This window comes from Peromyscus californicus, unplaced genomic scaffold, assembly GCF_007827085.1.
Source record: "Peromyscus californicus insignis strain IS unplaced genomic scaffold, ASM782708v3 Scaffold_15__1_contigs__length_86483966, whole genome shotgun sequence".
NCBI lineage: Eukaryota > Metazoa > Chordata > Mammalia > Rodentia > Cricetidae > Peromyscus > Peromyscus californicus.
The window spans coordinates 71587861-71608006 of NW_026294447.1; the positions used below are offsets into that span (position 1 = coordinate 71587861).

At 46.7% G+C, this 20146-nt stretch overlaps 2 protein-coding genes across 10 annotated transcripts in view; one reads left to right on the forward strand and one right to left on the reverse strand.

The window, feature by feature from the left end:
- Numb (NUMB endocytic adaptor protein) overlaps window positions 1-14136 on the forward strand; it is a 110929-nt gene extending 96793 nt beyond the window's left edge. For 4 of the 6 annotated variants that reach the window (XM_052739355.1, XM_052739359.1, XM_052739356.1 and 1 more), the window contains 5 exons: window positions 2316-2456; window positions 4852-5056; window positions 7145-7438; window positions 8905-9054; window positions 12867-14136. In XM_052739355.1, the coding sequence (XP_052595315.1) occupies window positions 2316-2456; window positions 4852-5056; window positions 7145-7438; window positions 8905-9054; window positions 12867-13582 (1506 nt within the window). In that variant the 3' untranslated portion in view covers window positions 13583-14136. Of the gene's footprint in view, window positions 1-2315; window positions 2457-4851; window positions 5057-7144; window positions 7439-8904; window positions 9055-11789; window positions 11937-12866 lie in introns of all 6 variants that reach the window. The other 2 variants (XM_052739360.1, XM_052739358.1) reach the window with 2 other exon arrangements.
- Papln (papilin, proteoglycan like sulfated glycoprotein) overlaps window positions 13892-20146 on the reverse strand; it is a 33674-nt gene continuing 27419 nt past the window's right edge. For 3 of the 4 annotated variants that reach the window (XM_052739352.1, XM_052739349.1, XM_052739351.1), the window contains one exon: window positions 13892-17525. In XM_052739352.1, the coding sequence (XP_052595312.1) occupies window positions 17350-17525 (176 nt within the window). In that variant the 3' untranslated portion in view covers window positions 13892-17349. The remainder of the gene's footprint in view (window positions 17526-20146) is intronic. The other variant, XM_052739350.1, reaches the window with a different exon arrangement.

Genomic DNA, 20146 nt, shown 5'->3' on the forward strand with positions numbered 1-20146 from the left:
AAAAAAAACCTCTCAACATTTTGTTCTGCATGACCAAGCATTAATTGTTTAATGCTAAGATATGAGTTCTATTTTTGTTCTATGTTTTTTTTTTTCAGATTCATGAGTATATAAGGTGATGTATCTCTTACTATAATTTTTAGATGACAGGCCACATCTTCCATTTACCCTTGTTCCTTAAGAAAACATGTTTTAGAAAGTGATAAATAAATTAGCCAACTAAGCTCAATTGAAGTGAAATTTTAAGCATTAGAGGTGAGAATTTATTTAGGATTCAAACAGTATTCTAGGCATTTTGTATTTCATAGAAAGTGACCCTAAGTGCTTAAGGTATGTAAAGATACTTAATCATTACTAAATTTTCTTGAGACCTAAAGTCAGGAAACATTTTTAACCAGAACTTAATTTGGAAGTGGATACAGTTGGGCAGACAAAGAACAGGTTTGATAAGCAATTTATCCCATTTTTTTGTTTGTTTGTTTTGTTTTTCAAGACAGGGTTTCTCTGTAGTCCTGGCTGTCCTGGACCTCTCTCTCTCTAGCCCAGGCTGGCCTCAAACTCATATCGGTCCACCTGCCTCTGCCTCCCAGTGCTGGGATTAAAGGTGTGCACCACCACCACGACCAGCTATGTCTGGTAATTTTTAAGTGGCTTAATACAGCTGCATTTCAGATCTTTGACCTTTTTTAAAGTTCAAAATATTAATAGCCTTAAATTTTAACACTTTTTCCGCCTGGAGCTGAGGACCGAACCCAGGGCCTCTCGCTTGCTAGGCAAGCGCTCTACCACTGAACTAAATCCCCAACCCCGTTAACAAATTTTTAAAATATCTTTTAAAACTTGTATAATTTTAATTCATGTTTTGGATGACATTTCTGTTTGAAAAGGGGTCTTGCTGTCTTTGATCTAACAATCCCTCTGCCTCAGTCTCCCGAGTGCTGGGATTGCAGGTTTGTGCTGCCATACCAGGCAAATTTGTCATACTTGTGGCTATATATTTGTTTTTCACTATTGTTGGAAATGGATATTGCCCCTTGGTAGCTATTTGTAGCACCTGCTTTTATGAATTTCATTCTTTCCACATTGATGCTAGCAACTGGTGGATAGGTTGGGTTGGGTCAGTAGAGACAAGGTCTCTCTATTTAGCCCATAGGGAGCCCATTGCCCAGTCTGGAATTCACTGTGCACCAACCCAGTTTGGCCTTGAATTTGTATCAGTTCTCTTGCCCTAGCCTCCTAAGTCCTAGGATTGTAGTTGTGAGCCACTATGAATACTGTAATTGGTGGACCATTGGATCCACTTCACCTATTGTCAGAGACTAAACACAGTGTTGGAATTAGTGCTTGTGACAAGGCCAGGCCCTGATCTGCACAAATTAATACAGATACAGGACTCTGAACTTCACCAGGCGGTGGCGGTGGTGGCGGCACACGCCTTTAATCCCAGCACTCGGGAGGCAGAAGCAGGCGATCTCTATTGAGTTCGAGGCCAGCCTGGGCTACAGAGTTCCAGGACAGGCTCCAAAGCTACACAGAAAAACCCTGTCTCGAAAAACAACAACAACAACAACAACAAGAAGTCTGAACTTCAGGTCCCTAGCCTTTCTTTGAGCAAGAAACTCATGTTGTGGTGATGCATCAGTCTCTAGCACACAAAGAAACAGAAAATACCATTTTCACCGAGAAAGCAGAGACCGATTCCCAAAATAATGTAGGTGTTAGAAGCAGCAGACAAGACTTGTAAAGCAGGTGTTACAGCTGCACTGAGAGATGTGGAAGGAAGGACGCTACTAGTCAGTAAACAACTTGAAAATCTCAGAAGTTATGAAGAGGAAAGAAGAAGCAAAACTCCTAGGACTGGAAGAGAAGATTGTACGTCTAAGAAATGCAGTACTTGAAGTGAAAAAAAATCTACGGGATGGAGATACAGTTAGTGGTTGAAAAAAGAAAAAGAATAGGACACTATCATGTTTTTGCTATATTTGCTATATTAAAACCAAGAGGATTTAACATATTGATTTATGGATGCATTAATGGATTATGTATGTATGGCAGTTACTGTGACAGAGCTCCAAGCTAGGACCAGCTGACACATAAGCACTTTAGAATATGGAGATGAAGTAAGGGAACCATTTGAGCAAAGTGATGCTTCCTAGTCAAACTCCATTCCAACTTCTGGATACAGCTTCCAGCTACTGGAAGCCCAGTTGCAACTTATGTAGGGATTATGCTTTGTAAAATGAACCCTGTGATGCTTCTAAGAAGACCAGATAACTCTCATAAGCCTTCGCTTGCTCTCTGCTTCCATTTTCTAGGACCTCATAGTTGACCAGACCATAGAGAAGGTTTCTTTCTGTGCCCCAGATAGGAACTTTGACAGAGCCTTTTCTTATATATGTCGAGACGGCACTACTCGGCGCTGGATCTGCCACTGCTTCATGGCTGTCAAGGACACGGTAAGTCCAACATGATATATACCGTCCTGAGGAGTCTAGCTGAGCTGCTGGCAGCTAATGTCGGCCAAGCAGTGCCACTACACTTTTAGTAAGGACGGGATGCCCGGATTCATTAAAGGGAAGCAGAGATGCCCTGGTGAGCTCATGGGCTGGTACCTTGGTTCATTCCCCAGCACCACAAAGAAAGGAAGAAAACAAAGAATGGGGGTGGAGGAGGAAAATACGTTACTGTAGTTACTAAACTTTAGTTGGAGCTTTTCATCAGTAAAGTGCTTGCAGATTTTTTTATTATTATTTTTTTTTAGAATAGAGTTTGGGAGCTGGAGAAATGGCTCAGTGGTTAAGAACACTGGCTGCTCTTCCAGAGGACCTGGTTTAATTCCCAGCACTCAGATGGCTCACAGCCATCTAAGCTTCAGACCCAGTGATCTGGTGTCCTCTTCTGGCCTCTATGGGTACCAAGCATGGACTGTGGATTACAGACATACATGCAGACAAAGCAACAATAAACATAAAAAAAATAATAATAATTAATTAAAAAAATAGACTTTGTGTCTGGACAGTGTTAAACGCCTTTAATCCCAGCACTTGGGAGGCAGAGGCAGGTGGATCTCTGAGTTCAAGGCCAGCCTAGTCTAGAGAGCAAGTTCCAAGACAGCCAGGGTTACAGAGTGAGACCCTGTCTTAAAATAAAAGACAAAAATCCGAAAATGAAAGACTAGTCTTTTATGATGATAATCTTCTTCACGTAACATTAAATGTGTAATTTCTGGAGTGATTTTTCTATTTCTTTTTTTTAATTTTTATTTATTTATTTTGATAGTCTTATGTAGCTAGGCTTACCTGAAACTTGCTATGTACCTGAGGATGACCTTTAATTCCTGATCCTCTCATCTCTGAGTTTTTGTTTGTTTGGTTGCTTGGGTTTTTTGTTTTGATTTTTTTGTTTTGATTTTTTGTTTTGTTTTGTTTTGTTTTGTTTTTTTGTTTTTCCAGACAAGGTTTCTCTGTGTAACAGTCCTGGCTGTCCTGGAACTCTATAGACCAGGCTGGGCTCAAACTCACAGAGATCCGCCTGCCTCTGCCTCCTGAGTGTCGGCATTAAAGGTGTGTGCCACTGACGCCTAGCCTGGAAAGTATTAAGTTCTTAAAAACCATAAAAAATAAGCATATAGAGGAGCTGGGAGGAGAGAACATCTTCGTCCTTATAACAGCTATGCTTGGATGCGTGTGGCTCTAATAACCTGGGTCCCCATGCACCCCACTTCTGTTCCTAGAGTTAGAATAAGTCTGCCAGTCGTCACATGAGCAGCCAGAGGTCCACAGTTATGTAATATCTTACACACATGAGCATTTTAAACATCACCTTCCTTTGCCATAGCTAACATTAGCATGTAAAATCCAGTGAACTGGCTTGTTCACAGCTGCCTACATAGTACGATTCTGAGAATACCACAAAAACTTCTCTGTTACCGGAGAACTCTTCTCACTGTGAATGATATCAACAGTTATTATACCAGCACCTAACTTTTTTTTTTTTTTCAGAGCTGAGGACTAAACCCAGGGCCTTGCGCTCTACCACTGAGCTAAATCCCCAGCCCCAAAACTTTTTTATTCTATAGTAGGGACATGGTTTAAAATACAGTAGCCTTGTCAAAAAGTAATCTATTGGGTTGGTAACTTGACTCTGGGTAATTGAATGTATCTATAAAATAATGATTGGTTTATATAACTCCATTCTCTTGCCACACACAAGCAAATCAGTTCCATTTCTAAGTAGGGCATAGATGAAAACATGTTTGCACTTTTGCCTGTGTGTGGTCGGGAGGTCCAGTGGGGAGTGAGAGAGCTAGATTATAGGGAAGGCATGAGGGAAAGCATGAGGCCGCCAGCATGAGAAGAGGGAGACAAAGCAAAGCGCTCCTTTACTGGAGTCCCTTTTAATGGGGAGTTGTTTTGAAGTTTGTAAGCCCCCACCCCCAATATGTTGCCACTGTAGTCAGCTCCTGAAATTCCTGCCTCTCCAGTGGTTTCTTAGGAATATCTGGCAAATGTTCCTGCTGTTTCCCTTTACAGAGCAACTGGAGGGCTGGGGGGTGGCTCAGTAGTGAGAAGAGAACCCCCAAATTCTGTCCCCAGCACCCACTGCAAGCATCTCACAATCTCCTGAAACTTCAGCTCTCGGGGAATCCAGCACCTCTGGTCTCTGAGGGTGCAAACTGTATTCACATGTGCACACACACACACAATTAAAAATTAAAGGGGATTGGAGACTTGAGTACAAAGACAATTCATTTTGCACATTAACTTTAAACTGGGATTTGCAGCAGCTTTATGTGTATGTCGTTGTTGGTGATGTGACTCTCATAGAGCTTTCAAAACCTGCTCTCTGCAGGGGGAGAGACTGAGCCACGCCGTGGGCTGTGCTTTTGCAGCCTGTTTAGAGCGGAAACAGAAACGGGAGAAGGAGTGTGGAGTCACTGCTACTTTTGACGCCAGTAGAACCACCTTTACAAGAGAAGGATCGTTCCGAGTCACAACTGCCACTGAACAAGCAGAAAGAGAGGAGATCATGAAACAGTTGCAAGATGCCAAGAAAGGTACAGTGTGTTCTGCTGTGGTGTGTTTGTTTAATGCAGGTTTTCCCAACAGGTTTATACTTGAAACTCTCAGAGACAAGTTTCCTACAGACAAGAAGAACCCTTGGGATTGCAGAGCTAGCCCAGTGGTAGAGCATTCCCGGTCTGGGTTCTGTTTTTATCGTTCCTTCTCCCCCACCTACACCACACCCAAAGAGAGATCTCTTAGCGATGTAAGAAGACCAAGGTGCTTTCTTTCGAGTGACTTAAAAACCATCTCTCTCCATTATAGTCAGTTCCTCTGGGGAAGGTGGAGAGCAGTTAAAGAAGCTACAGAGAAATACCCCTTGCTCCCTGCCTCCTGGAGCAGATTTAATTCTGATGTGTCAGTTTCTGTGAGACACAAATACCATCAAAGACCTACCATCTTGGAGGACGAAGCACAAGCCCCCAGGGTTTAAAGACTGGCTGTGATGCTGGCGGAGAGTTAATGATGATACTGTGCCAATCCTGGGTGCTGAAGTATTGATGTTTTTACTTTTGTATGAATGCTCGTGTGAGAGAGAGTATGCGGAAGCCCAGAGCCAGCATCAAGTCTTCTTCAGTAGTGCTACGTTATTCTTTTTTTTTTTTTAAGATTTATTTATTATGTATACAGTGTTCTGCCTGCATATATGCCTGCATGCCAGAAGAGGGCACCAGATCTCATCACAGATGGCTGTGAGCCACCATGTGGTTGCTGGGACCTCTGGAAGAACAGCCAGTGGTGTTCCTAACCCCTGAGCCATCTCTCTGGTTCCTTCCACCTTACTCATTAAGACAAGGTCTCGCCGGGCACTGGTGGCACACACCTTTAATCCCAGCACTCTGGAGGCAGAGGCAGGCGGATCTCTGTGAGTTCGAGGCCAGCCTGGTCTCCAAAGCGAGTTCCAGGAAAAGCGCAAAGCTACACAGAGAAACCCTGTCTCGAAAAACCAAAAAAAAAAAGAAAAGACAAGACAAGGTCTCGGTTCAACCTTGTCCCCTCAAGTGCTGGAATCTCAAGGGGACCACCATGCCCAGGCAGCATTTACGTGGACCCCGTCTTTTGTGAGATTTGTACAGACAGCACTGCACTTGCCGAGCTGTCTCCTTGGCCTCTCATCACAGGTTATTACTATACTTCCAGTACCAGACATGAAGCCCCTCCTTCCAGTTAGCGAGTGATGGTTACTCCTCCAATAGACCTCATACTGGTGCTCCAGTGGACACACTGTTGCTGCTTGCAGGGTCCACTGCTGAGTGACACTGTGTGACAGTTCCCTCCAGCAGCCTACATAGCATCTTGTGCTGTGAAGACTGGCCAGCAGGAAGAAAACCTCCAGCACAGTTCTGACTTGATTTCTGTGTCCTATGCCAGAGCATGTGTTTTTGGCTATAGGATTTTACCATCCAGATGACCCACCATTCTTTTTTTTTTTTAACATTTGTGCATGCATATGTAAGTGCAAGTACCTGTGGAGTTCAGAAGAGTGTCTGAATCCCCTGTGAGCTGCCATGTGGGTGCTGGGAATTGAACCTGGGCCCTCTGGAAGAGCAGCAAATACTCTTTAACTACTGTATCATCTCTCTAGTCCCCAAACCATTATTCTTTCAAAGACCTTGCATGAGAACTCCATTGGAGCCGGGTTATTTATGTCTGTTGAGTCTTTTTTTTTTTTAACCTCTTTTTAAAGATTATTTACTTATTATGAGTGTAGGTATTTTGTCTGCTTGTATGTTTGCGCACCAGAAGAGGGCATCTGATCCCATGGGAATAAAGTTATTGATGATTGTGAGCCATCATGTAGGTGCTGGAAATTGAACCTGGGCCCTCTGGAAGAACAGCCAGTGCTCTTAACCACTGAGCATGTCTCCAGCCCTGTCTGTTCAGTCTTAATAGAGGATAAGACAAGCAGGTGTTGCTAGACCTTCATCTGTCGGAGTGTAGGAAGTCTGAACCATTTCCAGCCTGTCCTCTATAAGACATGGGGAAGTGGAGGAAGTTAAAGAGCAAGAGGGCTTCTGTGAACTCAGAAGACTTGAAGGTCGCTGCTGAGGTCTAAGGTCGTCTTCTTTGGTTTTCTTGAGCAGAGACAGATAAGGCAGTTGTTGGTTCATCAGTGGCCCCTGGCAACACTGCTCCATCCCCATCCTCTCCCACCTCTCCCACTTCGGATACCACTGCCTCTCTGGAGATGAACAATCCTCACGCCATCCCACGCCGGCATGCACCAATTGAACAGCTTGCTCGCCAAGGCTCCTTCCGGGGATTTCCTGCTCTTAGCCAGAAGATGTCACCCTTTAAACGCCAACTATCCCTACGCATCAATGAGTTGCCTTCCACTATGCAGAGGAAGACTGATTTCCCAATAAAAAACGCAGGTAATATGCTCTAGCTCTGGAGTGCCATCACCTTCAGTGACGACACAAAGTTTCACTTAGTGAGAACACTAGTCAATCCTGTCTCTCTGAAGCTGTTAGTTATATTGTGTGTCATTTCACATGAGAGCAAACTTAGGGCCCAGGCATAATTAACTTCTCTTCCATGAGTAGTTGACAGAGCCGTGATGGAATTCAGAGCTTGAGCCATAGGTCCGGTCTCTCAGCCAGACTGTTTCCAAACATCGGGTGCTCCGGATTCCCATTCCTACTGTGCTGCATAGGACCCGGGAAAACGAACGAGGCTTTAGAAACATTGACAGGTTCATAGTACCACTGCAGAGGAACAGAAGACATGAGGGACGCCTTTAATCCCAGCACTTGGGAGGCAGAGCCAGGTGGATTTCTGTGAGTTTGAGGCCAGCCTGGGCTACAGAGCGAGATCCAGGAAAGGCACCAAAACTACACGGAGAAACCCTGTCTCGAAAAACCAAAAAAAAAAAAAAAAAAAAAAAAAAAAGCACAGGGAGGTGAGATCTGTGGCCAAATAAAACTAGGCTTAGGAACAGTTGGAGGTAGGTGACCCCAGGAAATCTTCTCAGCCTCCAGCACCCTCAAAAACGAACTCCAGATGCTTCACATACTGCATTGCACTCTCCCTCTGGGGCAGATGAGGCATAAAAGTCTTTCTCTTTTCACAGATGAACAAAGGTACAGTACACATCATTTCCTTGCTCAGTGATAAGGAAGTGTTCTCAGAGTCTTGTTTTCCCCGCACACAGGATCTCACACTTGCTTGGACCCACGCTCTGGGCGAAAGCAGTCTTCCTGCTTGGCTTTCCAGAATTAGTATTCAGGAGAGCCTTTAGTGCCCTGCATTTCATTTCACTTCTCTTTGATACCATAGTTCATGTGCTAGAAACTTGAACAAAACGAGAGTGCCGACGTGTCCCGATTGATTCAGGGGAAAGCCTTTGCATCCAGCCTTAACGTTTTTTGGTTGGTTGGTTTGTTTGTTTGTTTGTTTGTTTTGGTAAAATTGCTTGACAGCTCTAGAACTTGATTGGGTCATAGCTTCTAGGAACTGGTTGAAAGGCAAATAGATTGCAGAGATCTTCCAGAAAGATCCAGCTATTACAAACACTCTTACATTAAAACAAACAAACAAACAAACACAAAAACGAAACAACAACAACAAAACCACACGAAATTCCCAAGAAAAAATAAAGAATGTAGTGGTTTGCAGAGACAGGCACTCTGTCTTAGTGCGTGAGTTACTGATGCTTTCTCTCCCTTCCCAGCTGACAGCTGAAGTGTCCATCAGTTAATTTACTGAGGCCGATTGTGTAGCCTGACAGTTGAGACTTGTCCTTCTGCAGGGGGGAGACAAAGTGAGAAACGGCTCTCACACCATCCTGCCACATCTCAGGGCTCTTCCGTCCTCTAGAACCCTTGTCTTTGCCTTGCAGTGCCAGAGGTAGAGGGAGAGGCAGAGAGCATCAGCTCCCTGTGCTCGCAGATCACCAGTGCCTTCAGCACACCCTCTGAGGACCCCTTTTCCTCGGCCCCGATGACCAAACCAGTGACGTTGGTGGCACCGCAGTCTCCTGTCTTACAAGGTTGGTAGCCTCTGACCTCATTTGTTCTCTTTAAAGCTAATCCTGTTAGCGTGCTGCTTGTGAAAGGAAGTTGGCATCCTGAGCTTGCCATTATCCTCATCTTCCTGCCCAGCCACCCCTCGGGCTTTGTTCCCCTGCCCGTCTCCTGAATTGTCTCGTCATTTAGCACACAGACTTCTGTCTTTCATTTCCTAGTAAGAACTTCTGTAACCTCAGTCCGCACTTTATTTGCCTCTTGACTTGAGGGTCAGAGCAGCCAGCCAGCTTTACAAATCGGCAGCTCTCAGAACTGGTTCGGGCTCTGTCCTTCTAGCAAAGTGATTCCCACCAGGACGGTTGTGCCCCGAAGGAAAATCCGGCAGTCATTGTATGGAGACATTTTGGAAGGGAATGTTAATTACAGCATCAGAAATCGTGCCAAACATTCTTCAAAGTGCAGGACAGCACCCACAGCAAAGAATTACCCATTCCAAAATGTCAGTGGTGTTAAAGTCGGGGAGACCTGGACCTGCCTTCCTTCTACCGAGAGGCTTGTAACGTACAAACCTTTTTCTGGCTCACTGGTTCATTTTAGGTCTGTAACAAGTATCCTAAATTGGCCTTTGTGACAACAGAGTTAATTATACTGCAAGGTTAGAGCCCCCCTGATGCTAAACGAAGTTCTCACTCATAGGTCAACAAAGAATTTACGTAAACTTAAATCAGTGACTTCTGAAGTAAAGCTCCAGTGATTGCCCATTCCCATCTTTTTTTTTTTTGGTTTTTCGAGACAGGGTTTCTCTGTGTAGCTTTGCGCCTTTCTTGAATCTCGCTCTGTAGACCAGGCTGGCCTTGAACTCACAGAGATCCGCCTGCCTCTACCTCCAGAGTGCTGGGATTAAAGGCGTGCGCCACCACCGCCCGGCCCCATTCCCATCTTTTGAGATTGCAGAGAAAGGCTGCCCTGCAGGACAGTGCCATACGCCTTTGTTTGGGTCTAGATCTTGATCTCTGTCTCGTTTGAAGCAAATGCCTATAATCGTGTGTGCTTTAGATCATAGATTTTCTTTCCATCTGACAGGTATTTGTAGTACTAGAAAAGATAAGCTTGGTCTGTTGAGCACCCAACTGTGCCTGCCACAGTGGAGAATCCTCACACGTTATCATTTAAGCCTCAAATAGCTCTTTGAGGAAGGCATTACAAATAACAACAGTGGCTGGGTGATGGCGCACGCCTTTAATCCCAGCACTCAGGAGGCAGAGGCAGGCGGATCTCTGTGACCACTGGTCTACAAAGCGAGTTCCAGGACAGCCAGGACTACATGAAGAAACCCTGTCTCAAAAAAAAAGAAAGAAAAGAAAAATGAGGCTCAAAGAGGCTAAGTAGGTTGCCCAAACTGTACAGGCTGAGATTTAAACTGAGATCTTCCCAGAACCAATTACATCCCACTGGCCCTGTCTGCTTACAGGGTACTGGGTCTAAAACCTGAACAGAACATAATCCTTGGTCTTTAAAGGCTTCCAGTCTATGGCTAAGGTGGTTTTTTGTTGTTGTTGTTCAGCCCCAGGTAAAAAATACTATCACCCTAAGTGTGGTTGTCCAGTCCTAAAGAAGCAGGGTTTGTCATAGGGCAGGGGAAGGCACTTGTCTGCTCCATGCTGTGTATGATGGAGAACTGGAACACAGACTAGAAACTGATGAAGGAGTAAAAGAAACAAGGGTTAGGAGCTTGAGTAAAGGAAAGGAGGGAAGAAAGATCAGCATTGGGGATATTATAAATATTACATGGGGCAGCCGGGCGGTGGTGGCGGCGGCGCACGCCTGTAATCCCAGCACTGGGGAGGCAGAGGCAGGCGGATCTCTGTGTTTGAGGCCAGCCTGGGCTACAGAGCAAGATCCAGGACAGGCACCAAAGCTACGCAGAGAAACCCTATCTTGGAAAAAAAAAAAAAAAGAAATATTACACGGGGGGAAGACTTAAAGATATAAGCTTAATTTTGTAGTAAATGACAAATGTATTAACATAAATGAAAACACATACCATTTGATCTCTCATCTGTTGTATAGACATACTGTAGTATACCCCTTACTCATGGTCTGTATTTTTGACATTTCAGTTGCCTGTGGTTAACTACTATTTCAAAATATTAAATAGAAAATTCCAGGAATAAGGAATTCATAAGTTTTAAGTAAATTTATTACAATATGTTCTTACAATAATTGTTATTAACCCCTCAGTGTGTCTAACTTACAAATTAAACTTTATCCCAGGTACAAAGGTATAGATAAAAACAGTATTATATAGGGTTTTAGGCATCTGTAGAACATCTGGGAACTTATTTCCCAATTCCAGAGTTATGGGACTTTTGAGAGAATTAAATTTGGTGATGTATATAAAATATTGTTGGCCTGATTTGATCTTTTGGAAAAGTAAAGAAGAATGAAATGTGCTTTATCTACTTAATTAATCCAAAGCTTAGTTACATGAATAGTCTTGTTCACCTTCATTTGGAATTGTATTAGGCTTCATCTCTCCTCTCACGTACATGTTTTCATAGCACAGTCATTTGGTACACTCTCTTCTTTGTCAAAGGTGTGTGTACCCGCTGTAGGGTAGCATGGTCACCCCAGCATCAGCTGCTCTGCCTTGTCTGTCCCACCGGTGTTGTGCATTGCCTGATGGACCCCTCTCTGTGGGGTAGCTTGGACACCCTGCATGCATTAACTCCATCCATGTTGTCTGCTCCCATTGTAGCTAATGGCACTGCCTCAGCCCTCCCTGTGCTTACTGCTAAGCCAGCCAGTACTGCTCTAGCATCCGTAGCAATGCCTGTGCGTGAAACCAATCCTTGGGCCCATGCCCCTGATGCTGCTAACAAGGAAATTGCAGCCATACATCCGGGTAAGGTGGCCACAGATGTGAAGTGGATTCTGGGAGCAGGTTCTAAAATCGGCCAGTTCCCTGAGTGAGGACTATAAAAATACATTCCCTCCCAGACAGAAGAGGCTGTGAAAAAAGGCTCTAAAGCTGGGAACAAAAGGACTAGATGGGAGGTTCTCAGGACTGTAGAACCTGGCTACTGTAGGGTTTTAATGAGCCACCACCAGAGAACCTTATCACTGGATTTAGCAGCACACACAGCTGTCTGTAGGTAAAGGTAGCCTACCAAAAGTGCCACAAAGAGCGCACACACACACACACATTTACTAGCTTTTCTGGGGTGTTTTGAGGCAGGGTCTCACTATATAACTGGCTAGAACTCACTCTGTAGACCAGGCTGGCCTCGAACTCAGAGACCTGCCTGCCTCTGCCTCCTGAGTGCTGGGATTAAAGGTGTGCACTACCAGTCCTGGCTTTATGTGTTTTTTCTTTTTAATTATTCGTGTTTCTGGGGTTTTGAGACAAGAGTCTTGCTATATAGCCCTAACTCTTGGTCCACTGCCTCAAACTCATTGTTCTGGGAACGCAGGTGTGCACCATTGTGCCCAGCTCTTTGACTCACCAGAGTATTATAAGCCAGTTTCTCTACTGTGGATGCACGATGGCAACATGATAGGTTTTTTGTCACCAGTCACCTGCCTTGGTTCAGGGCATTTGAGCCATAGCTGAACAGCCTCAGTATGCCTTAAGATAATAGCATATTCTGACAGGTTCTGCTTGTCCCACCAAAGCAGAGCTCCTTGGCTGGTGACACCTCAGTGCCTCTACCAGAACCACGTGTCCCATCATGGGGCACGGTCCACATTTTAGGATCATTCACATAATCGAGGGTACCAAGTGAGAACGGCCTCTAATTCTTCCTCCCTCTCTTTCTCCATCTTGTGATTCTAGGGACTGAGTGGGGTCAGTCTTCTGGTGCTGCCTCTCCAGGTCTCTTCCAGGCTGGTCATAGACGAACTCCCTCTGAGGCTGACCGTTGGTTAGAAGAAGTATCAAAGAGCGTCCGGGTCCAGCAGCCCCAGCCCTCAGCTGCCGCTCTGCAGCCAGCTCTTCAGCCTCCTCCACCTGCCGCCACTGCCCCACCAGCAGCACCTTTCCAAGGAAATGCATTCCTCGCCTCTCAGCCTGTGCCCGTCGGTGTGGTCCCACCCCTGCAGCCGGCCTTTGTCCCTGCCCAGTCCTACCCTGTGGCCAATGGGATGCCCTATGCAGCCTCTAACGTGCCTGTCGTGGGCATCACCCCGTCCCAGATGGTAGCTAACGTGTTTGGCACTGCAGGCCATCCTCAGGCCGCTCATCCCCATCAGTCCCCAAGCCTGGCCAAGCAGCAGACATTCCCTCAGTATGAGACGAGCAGTGCTACCACCAGTCCCTTCTTTAAGCCTCCTGCTCAGCACCTCAATGGTTCTGCAGCTTTCAACGGCGTAGATGATGGCAGGCTGGCCTCAGGAAGCAGGCACGCAGAGGTCCCTGCAGGTGCCTGCCCCGTGGATCCTTTCGAAGCCCAGTGGGCTGCACTAGAAAGCAAGTCCAAGCAGCGCACTAACCCCTCCCCTACCAACCCTTTCTCCAGCGACTTACAGAAGACGTTTGAAATAGAACTTTAGACAATCTCTGTGACGTGTCTTTTCTATACTTAGGCAAGGACAGGGGGCAGAGGAGCGAAGGGGACTGTGCCTTCCTGATGAGTACACTTCACTAATCCCTAAGTCCCAAGGAGCAAGTCCAGTGAGGGCGGTGTCCACCGAGTGAGCACTTCCGGAGAGGACCGCCCTGCAGCTAAGCTAGAGAAATCAAGGAAATGTTGCCTTGCAGCCTCTCTCGTACCCTTACAAGTCTCTGGCAATAGAGAGGCCGAAGTATCTGAAGAGGAATCTGTATTCAAAGCACATATACTGGAATATAAAACGTAACAGTAAGCCAAACAATCTCCCTTTATTTTTCAAGCCAGTCACCCATTCCTCCCAGGACTGGCCTGTCTTAGCTCTATAGAGAACAGTGTGGCTTGTGCAGGCTGGGAAGCAAGGCAGGCCATGGCCTGCTGGGTTCACAGGAGGGCACAGCAGCAGCTGCCCAGCAGAGCTATGTACTGGGGATAAAGCTGAGCTTCCATTTTGAGTAACAGGATAAATATTATAAATATATATATATATATATATATATATATATCAAAAAAGCCAAATCTTTATTTTTATGCACCTAGAATATTTTAAATAGTTCTCAATATTAAAAAGTTGTATGAGTTGTAAGTAATCTTGCCAAAAGTGAGCGGGTTAGTTGTAAGAAATTGTACATAAGATTGATTTATCATTGATGCCTATTGAAGTAAAGAGGGAGGGTTGGGAAATGTAGGCAGGAGCCCTGGCTTGTCTGTGATCATTCATCGTAACTAGTGCATTGCAACAACAATCATACTGATGACCAGTACAGTCACTAGGTTGTAGTTCTAAATAAATCGAAAGCAGTGTTGTCTTGTTTTAAACCTATGGTGAAATTCTAATGTCATTATTTTGATGGAATCAGTCTACACTCTAGAGAATGTGTATTATCTTTTGTGTATCATTGCAATCGCCTCCTGTTGATCCTTCATCGTCAAGGTGACAGAGACATCATCGTATCCAGAAGGGGACGCAGGCTGTTGTGTTGGTTTGTAGTGTGGGTCTGAATGGGTTACCCTTGACGTTTTGTTCCCATAAGTTTTGTAGGACGAGGATTCTGGATTTATCTGCTCTGTGTGTCAGTCCCCTTCCCGTCATGAACAGAACATCCCATATGGCCAGTTGCAGCTACTTGACCTCGGCTAACACCGTGAGACCCCATCTCATTTTTACTTTTGAACGTTGGCCTTACAATCAAATGTAAGTTATATATACATATATATATATATATTTGTACTGATGAGAATTTATAATCTGCTTTAACAAAAATAAATGTTCGTGGTAGAAGCTTTTGCCCACAATGGGCTGTTCTTATTTGCAAATGAGTTTACAGTTGTGTTTTTTTACTTCTCTCTCTACTGCCCATTTCTCGTTTGGGACTGATTATCCTTAAACGTCATGGGTGCACCTGTGACTCTGATGCTCAGAGTCTAATCTGCAGCACCAGTCGGGACTACACCCAGAAGCCGGAGACTCTTAGGGGGTGGAGTGGTGCTGTGTGTATAGAGACAGGGTCTCACTGTGTAGCTCTGGCTGGCTTCGAACTCACAGATCCACCTACCTTTGCCTCTCAAGTACTGGGATTAAAAGCGTGCACCACTACTACCTGACAGAGCATTGCTTCTCAGCCTTAGCTGTCTGTTGGAATCCCTGAGGTGTAGCTCAGAGGAATGTGTGTTCAGCATGCTTTAAGATCTCCCAGCATGCCGGGAGGCAGAGCCAAGCAGGTCTCTGTGAGTTCGAGGCCAGCCTGGTCTACAGAGCGAGTTCCAAGACAGCCACCAAAACAACACAGAGAAACCCTGTCTCGGAAAAAAAAAAAAAAAGATCCCCCAGTGCTCACAACACACACACACACACACACACACACACACACACACACACACACACACACACACACACACGACACCTATAATACCCAGCCTATTCACCAGACCAATAAATCAGGATTTCAGTGGGAAGAACACCAAGTTGTACTTTAGATCTTGAGGAGATTGTTTTTGGTGGTTTGTTAAGCTCTGTATAGCAGGTTAAGCACCCCTGGACTAGTGTAGTTTACCACTCACTTCTCAGCCCCCTACTTGTACCTGCAAACAGCTGACACCCGGATGTTCCTCATCTCTTAAAGAGGCAGGCTCTGCCTCTCTCTTTGTTGAGCTAGATGGTCTGAGACATCACTTATACATGAAGCTTTGTTTTCCAGCCAATGTCAGAGCTTTGGTCCCATGGTTACCTTTGATACTAGATAGTCTTCTAGGGGAATCAGAGAGTGAAAGTGGGAAAGCCTTGGAAGTTCATTCTTGCAGGCCTCTTCCTTGAGTGTTATTATTAAGAAATCAGAGGTTCTAAAAGACGAAGGATCCCTTCCTACATCTCAGACTACTAAAACCACTTCCCCAATTGTGACCTTGCACCCCCTCATCCTGCTAATACTGGGTTTTGTGGGTTGGGGGGGGGGCGTTGTTTACTTTGAGACAGGATTTCACTCTGTGGCCCAGGCTGGCTTACACTTGGGGCATCCTGCTTCAGCCCCTCAAGCTTTGGGATTATAGGCATGCACACACCACCATTCCCAGTTTTTGTGTGTGTGTGTGTGTGTGTGTGTGTGTGTGTGAGCACGCATGCGCACACCTAGTAGTCAGAGAAGAACTTGCCTGAGTCAGTTCTGCCTTCCACCAGTAGGTTCCAGGGAACAAACTCCAGTCGTCAGGCTTGGCAGTGAGTACTTTACCACTGAGCCATCTCACCAGCCCCCAGCTGCTGTTCTCAGCATAGTTCTGATTTTTCTCTAGCAACAAATATTCTGATCCACAGATTCCCACTTAAGGAACCATGGCTCCTCTTGGCTGCTCAGAGCAGGCCCGTGAACTGTGTAAAGGAGGAGGAAGCACGTGAACCTTCCCAGCCCGCATTGTGAGGCAGCCCCAGAGAGCTTCAAGGCCCATCTCTTTGGTGTAGTTCTTTCCCAGTTCCTTCACACCCAGATTACAGTGCTGTCTGGTTTCTTCACCCCACAAGCCTACATTGAGGCCTGCTGGTTGTATCTACCCTGCTGAGAGCTTTGCCGAGCATCAGTGCGGACTCCATACAGTGAGGGCGTTGATGCCAGCTGTGCCACCTCCTAGGAAGATGAAAAGGCCTGATTGACAGCTCACCACCTGACCAGTGACTGGGTTCTAGCACAGCATACTTGTGACTGAGCAGTTACCACTCCCTCCTGTCACAGACCTCCCCACCCAGCTTGCTCTGCGCTGTGCTGAGTGGATCCTCTACAAATTGAGCATCCCTCACTCAAAATCAAACATACTTTCAGACATTTTTGAAGGCTGACCTGGCATTTGGGTGTTTCAAGCTTCAGAGCATTTCAGATTTTTAGATTAGGGATGCTCAATTAGTAAAGTCTGCAAATATTTAAAAGTTTAAAACCCTTTGGTCCCACACATTTCAGATAAAGGATCCTCAACGCAGCAGAAACTAGAGAGAGAGAGGTGTAAAGTAGCAGTTCTGTATAGGCAGATTCCTCTTCGCGGCAGCCTGAGGTCAGATCAGACAGCCCCTGCGGAGCACTACAGGGGGAGGCTGGCACTGGCAGCTGCTGGGGCTTAGCCCTGGGTTTCTGAGAGGGCCGGTATCTGAAAGGTGACTCCCTCTGCAAGCCCTGTCTTACCATCCCCTCTCCCCAGCAAACTGTCCGGAACTGGCGCCGCGGCTTGCCTTCATCCCTGCTGCCCGGCAGGCTGGGCGTTTGGCTGGAAGCGAGAGCAGCTGGCACAGCAGAAGCTGGAGTAGTATTCATTGCCACAGAACTGGGCCTTGAGGATCAAGGCACAGTTGGCCAGCTCCGGCTGGTCGATGCACTCCCTGCCCAGGTTCCCGGACCGAGCGGCTGATCCTGCAGAAGAGCAGGAGAGAAAGGGCTGAGGCAGCTGCTCTCTTGCTGCAGCATCTCACCTGCTCCATACTTGATCAGCAAGAAGGTCGTGTGCCTTCCACCCCTTGCTGGCCTCCCTAGTGGTCCTCCTGTGAGTCTTATCTGTGGCCTCCACCCAGTGCACAACCTCTCCCAGATTCCCACTTACTGACTGGACCATCAAATGGCTCTTCCAAGGTAACTCCTGCCCTTACTGTCCAGAGCTGAAGGGAGGGCCACATGACGGCTGTGTTGGCCCGGATTGGGAGGAAGGACAGGTAGAGTCAGTCCTAAGAAGCTGGAAGTCATCCTCCCTGGTGCTGCTGGGTCCTCCAGCCACCCCAGCTTCCCTCTGTCTCCTACCACATCTTTCCTGGTTTCCACCTGAGAAAGCCCTGGTGGTAACTGTGGCTCCAAGGCTACACCAAAGCATAGCCCGTGTGCCCCCCTCAACCTTCCCAAGAGTTCTTGTAACTCAGATGCATCCCACGGCCTCATCCCAGTTCCCCTCTCTTCTCTGCAGGCTCTGTGCAGCACTGTTCCCACTGTCCCCACAGCCAGGCATTCAGGACTGCGTATCTTCATGTCCCTGTTCCTTCAGAAGACACCATGCAAAGACCAGACCAGCTAAGGTTTGGCATTGTGCCTGCCGTTTTTTCCACAGTCTGAAACGTGGATCTCAGCTATCAGCTGCTGCAGCCCCAACTGTATCATGATAGGTGCTCTGCACAGTGGTCAAGACTGATCCTTCCTGGGGCTGGAGAGATGACTCAGTGGTTAAGAGCACTGACTGCTCTTCCAGAGGACTGGGGTTCAATTCCCAGCACCCACATGGCAGCTCATGACTGTAACTCCAGTTCCAGGGACCTGACACCTTCCTACCAACACACATAAAATAAATTATTAAAAAAAAAAAAGACTATCCCTTCCCTAAATTCCCTTGGGCCAATTTCCTGAGCTCTCTGAGCCTCTGCTTCCTCCTCTGTGAAATGGGGGGGAAGCAGCCTCTTCCTCAAAGGGGTGTTCTAAGGACTTACAACAGCTGGGCCCGGTGGTACAGGCCTGTAACCTCTACTCGGCTTCAAGGCCAGCTGGGGCACCTCAGTGGGACCCTATCTCAAACTGCAAATACCAAAAAGAGGCATGGGAGTATAGTTCGAGTAGAGTGTAGAGTGCTGACCTACAGCATACAGAAACCACTCCCGGCAGCACCCAGGGCATGTAATCCCCGTGGCAGAAACCTGAGTGCTTACCGCTGTCTTGACCCCACAGCAGGGTCTTCCTCAAAAACTGAGACAGGGACAGAATGTGTGCCAGACTACCTTCCCTTCCTACAGTATTTCCTGCTCTTTGCTCAGTCCTCATCGGCAAAGCAATTCAGAAGTTGCCCCAGCATGTGTGAAACCTAAGCCATCGCCCCATGCTAACACTAATTCCAGTGCCACCAAGCCATGACTTGGGCAGCACGAGATTATCAAAAAACCAGCTAACGAGCATCTGTCTGCAGGCTGGGCGATAGAAGGGCTACAGACAGGTAGGAAGGGGACAGCTGGAATTCTGGAGAGATGCCTCCAAAATATGGAAGGGCCGCAGCCTCCAGCAGAGAACAAGAGAAAGGAGGCCTCTCGGCGGCCACAAGGGGGTCACCAAAAGCCCGCTGGCCTCCATTGTCGGACCAGCTTCTGGTTATCATCTGGCCTCCCTCGCAGTAGACACATTACAGTTGGTCACAAACGTGAAAGTCCGGATCCCCTCGGGTTGTTTGTTTTAACACAGGGATGTTGTTCACACTGGACTCCCACTGGTAATCCTGCCTCTGTAGCCCAAGTGCTAGGACTCCTCTGTCCTCCCCCCTGACCATAGGAAGTCTGCATTCGTGGTCTTGTTCGTTTGGTTAGTGTATAGATGCGATGGATTTTCTAGAAACATCCAAGGTGGAAGTCCTGCAATCCGGTGTTTTCACCCAGGTGCTGTTGTTCACACAGGCACACTGAGCCACCATCTATCTTGAGTTCCTGGGTTGCAGAGCACTGGCCTGGGCTCTGGGATCCCAGACACTGCTTAGGGAGCTCAAAGTCAGTGTCAGTCTCAAAGCAACATGTCAGCACACACCTTCAACCTCTGGCCAGTTCCCACAGCCTCGCAGCCGAAAAGACAGCCAGGACTGACCCCAACCCTGCTCTATGGGTACTGCAACTCTGCTTGTCATGAATGTTCATGCAGACCAGGGAGTTAGTGCCCCATTTCCTCCATGCCAGGTACCCTTCTCCAGGGTCTGCCTCAGGTCTCTGAGAACTGGCCAGAGACTCTGACCTGTTGCTCAGTCCCTCCCTGAAACACTAAGACCTGTGGAGCGCAGAGTAAGTGGACCCTTCCAGCCTTGTCATTTAAACACAAGCTCCTGTGAGCTTCAACTTTGAAGTCTGGTTTCACCAGTTCTAAGATGTAACTTAAAAGCAGGCATGGTGGCACCTGGGAAGCAAAGGCAGGGAGATTAAAGTTGGGGCTAGCCTTGGCTACATACGGAAATCAGTAAACAAAACCAGGAGTCAAAAAAAGCCTGTGTCTGGCTGCCAGCTGTCCACAAATCTGCTGTGTGGCCG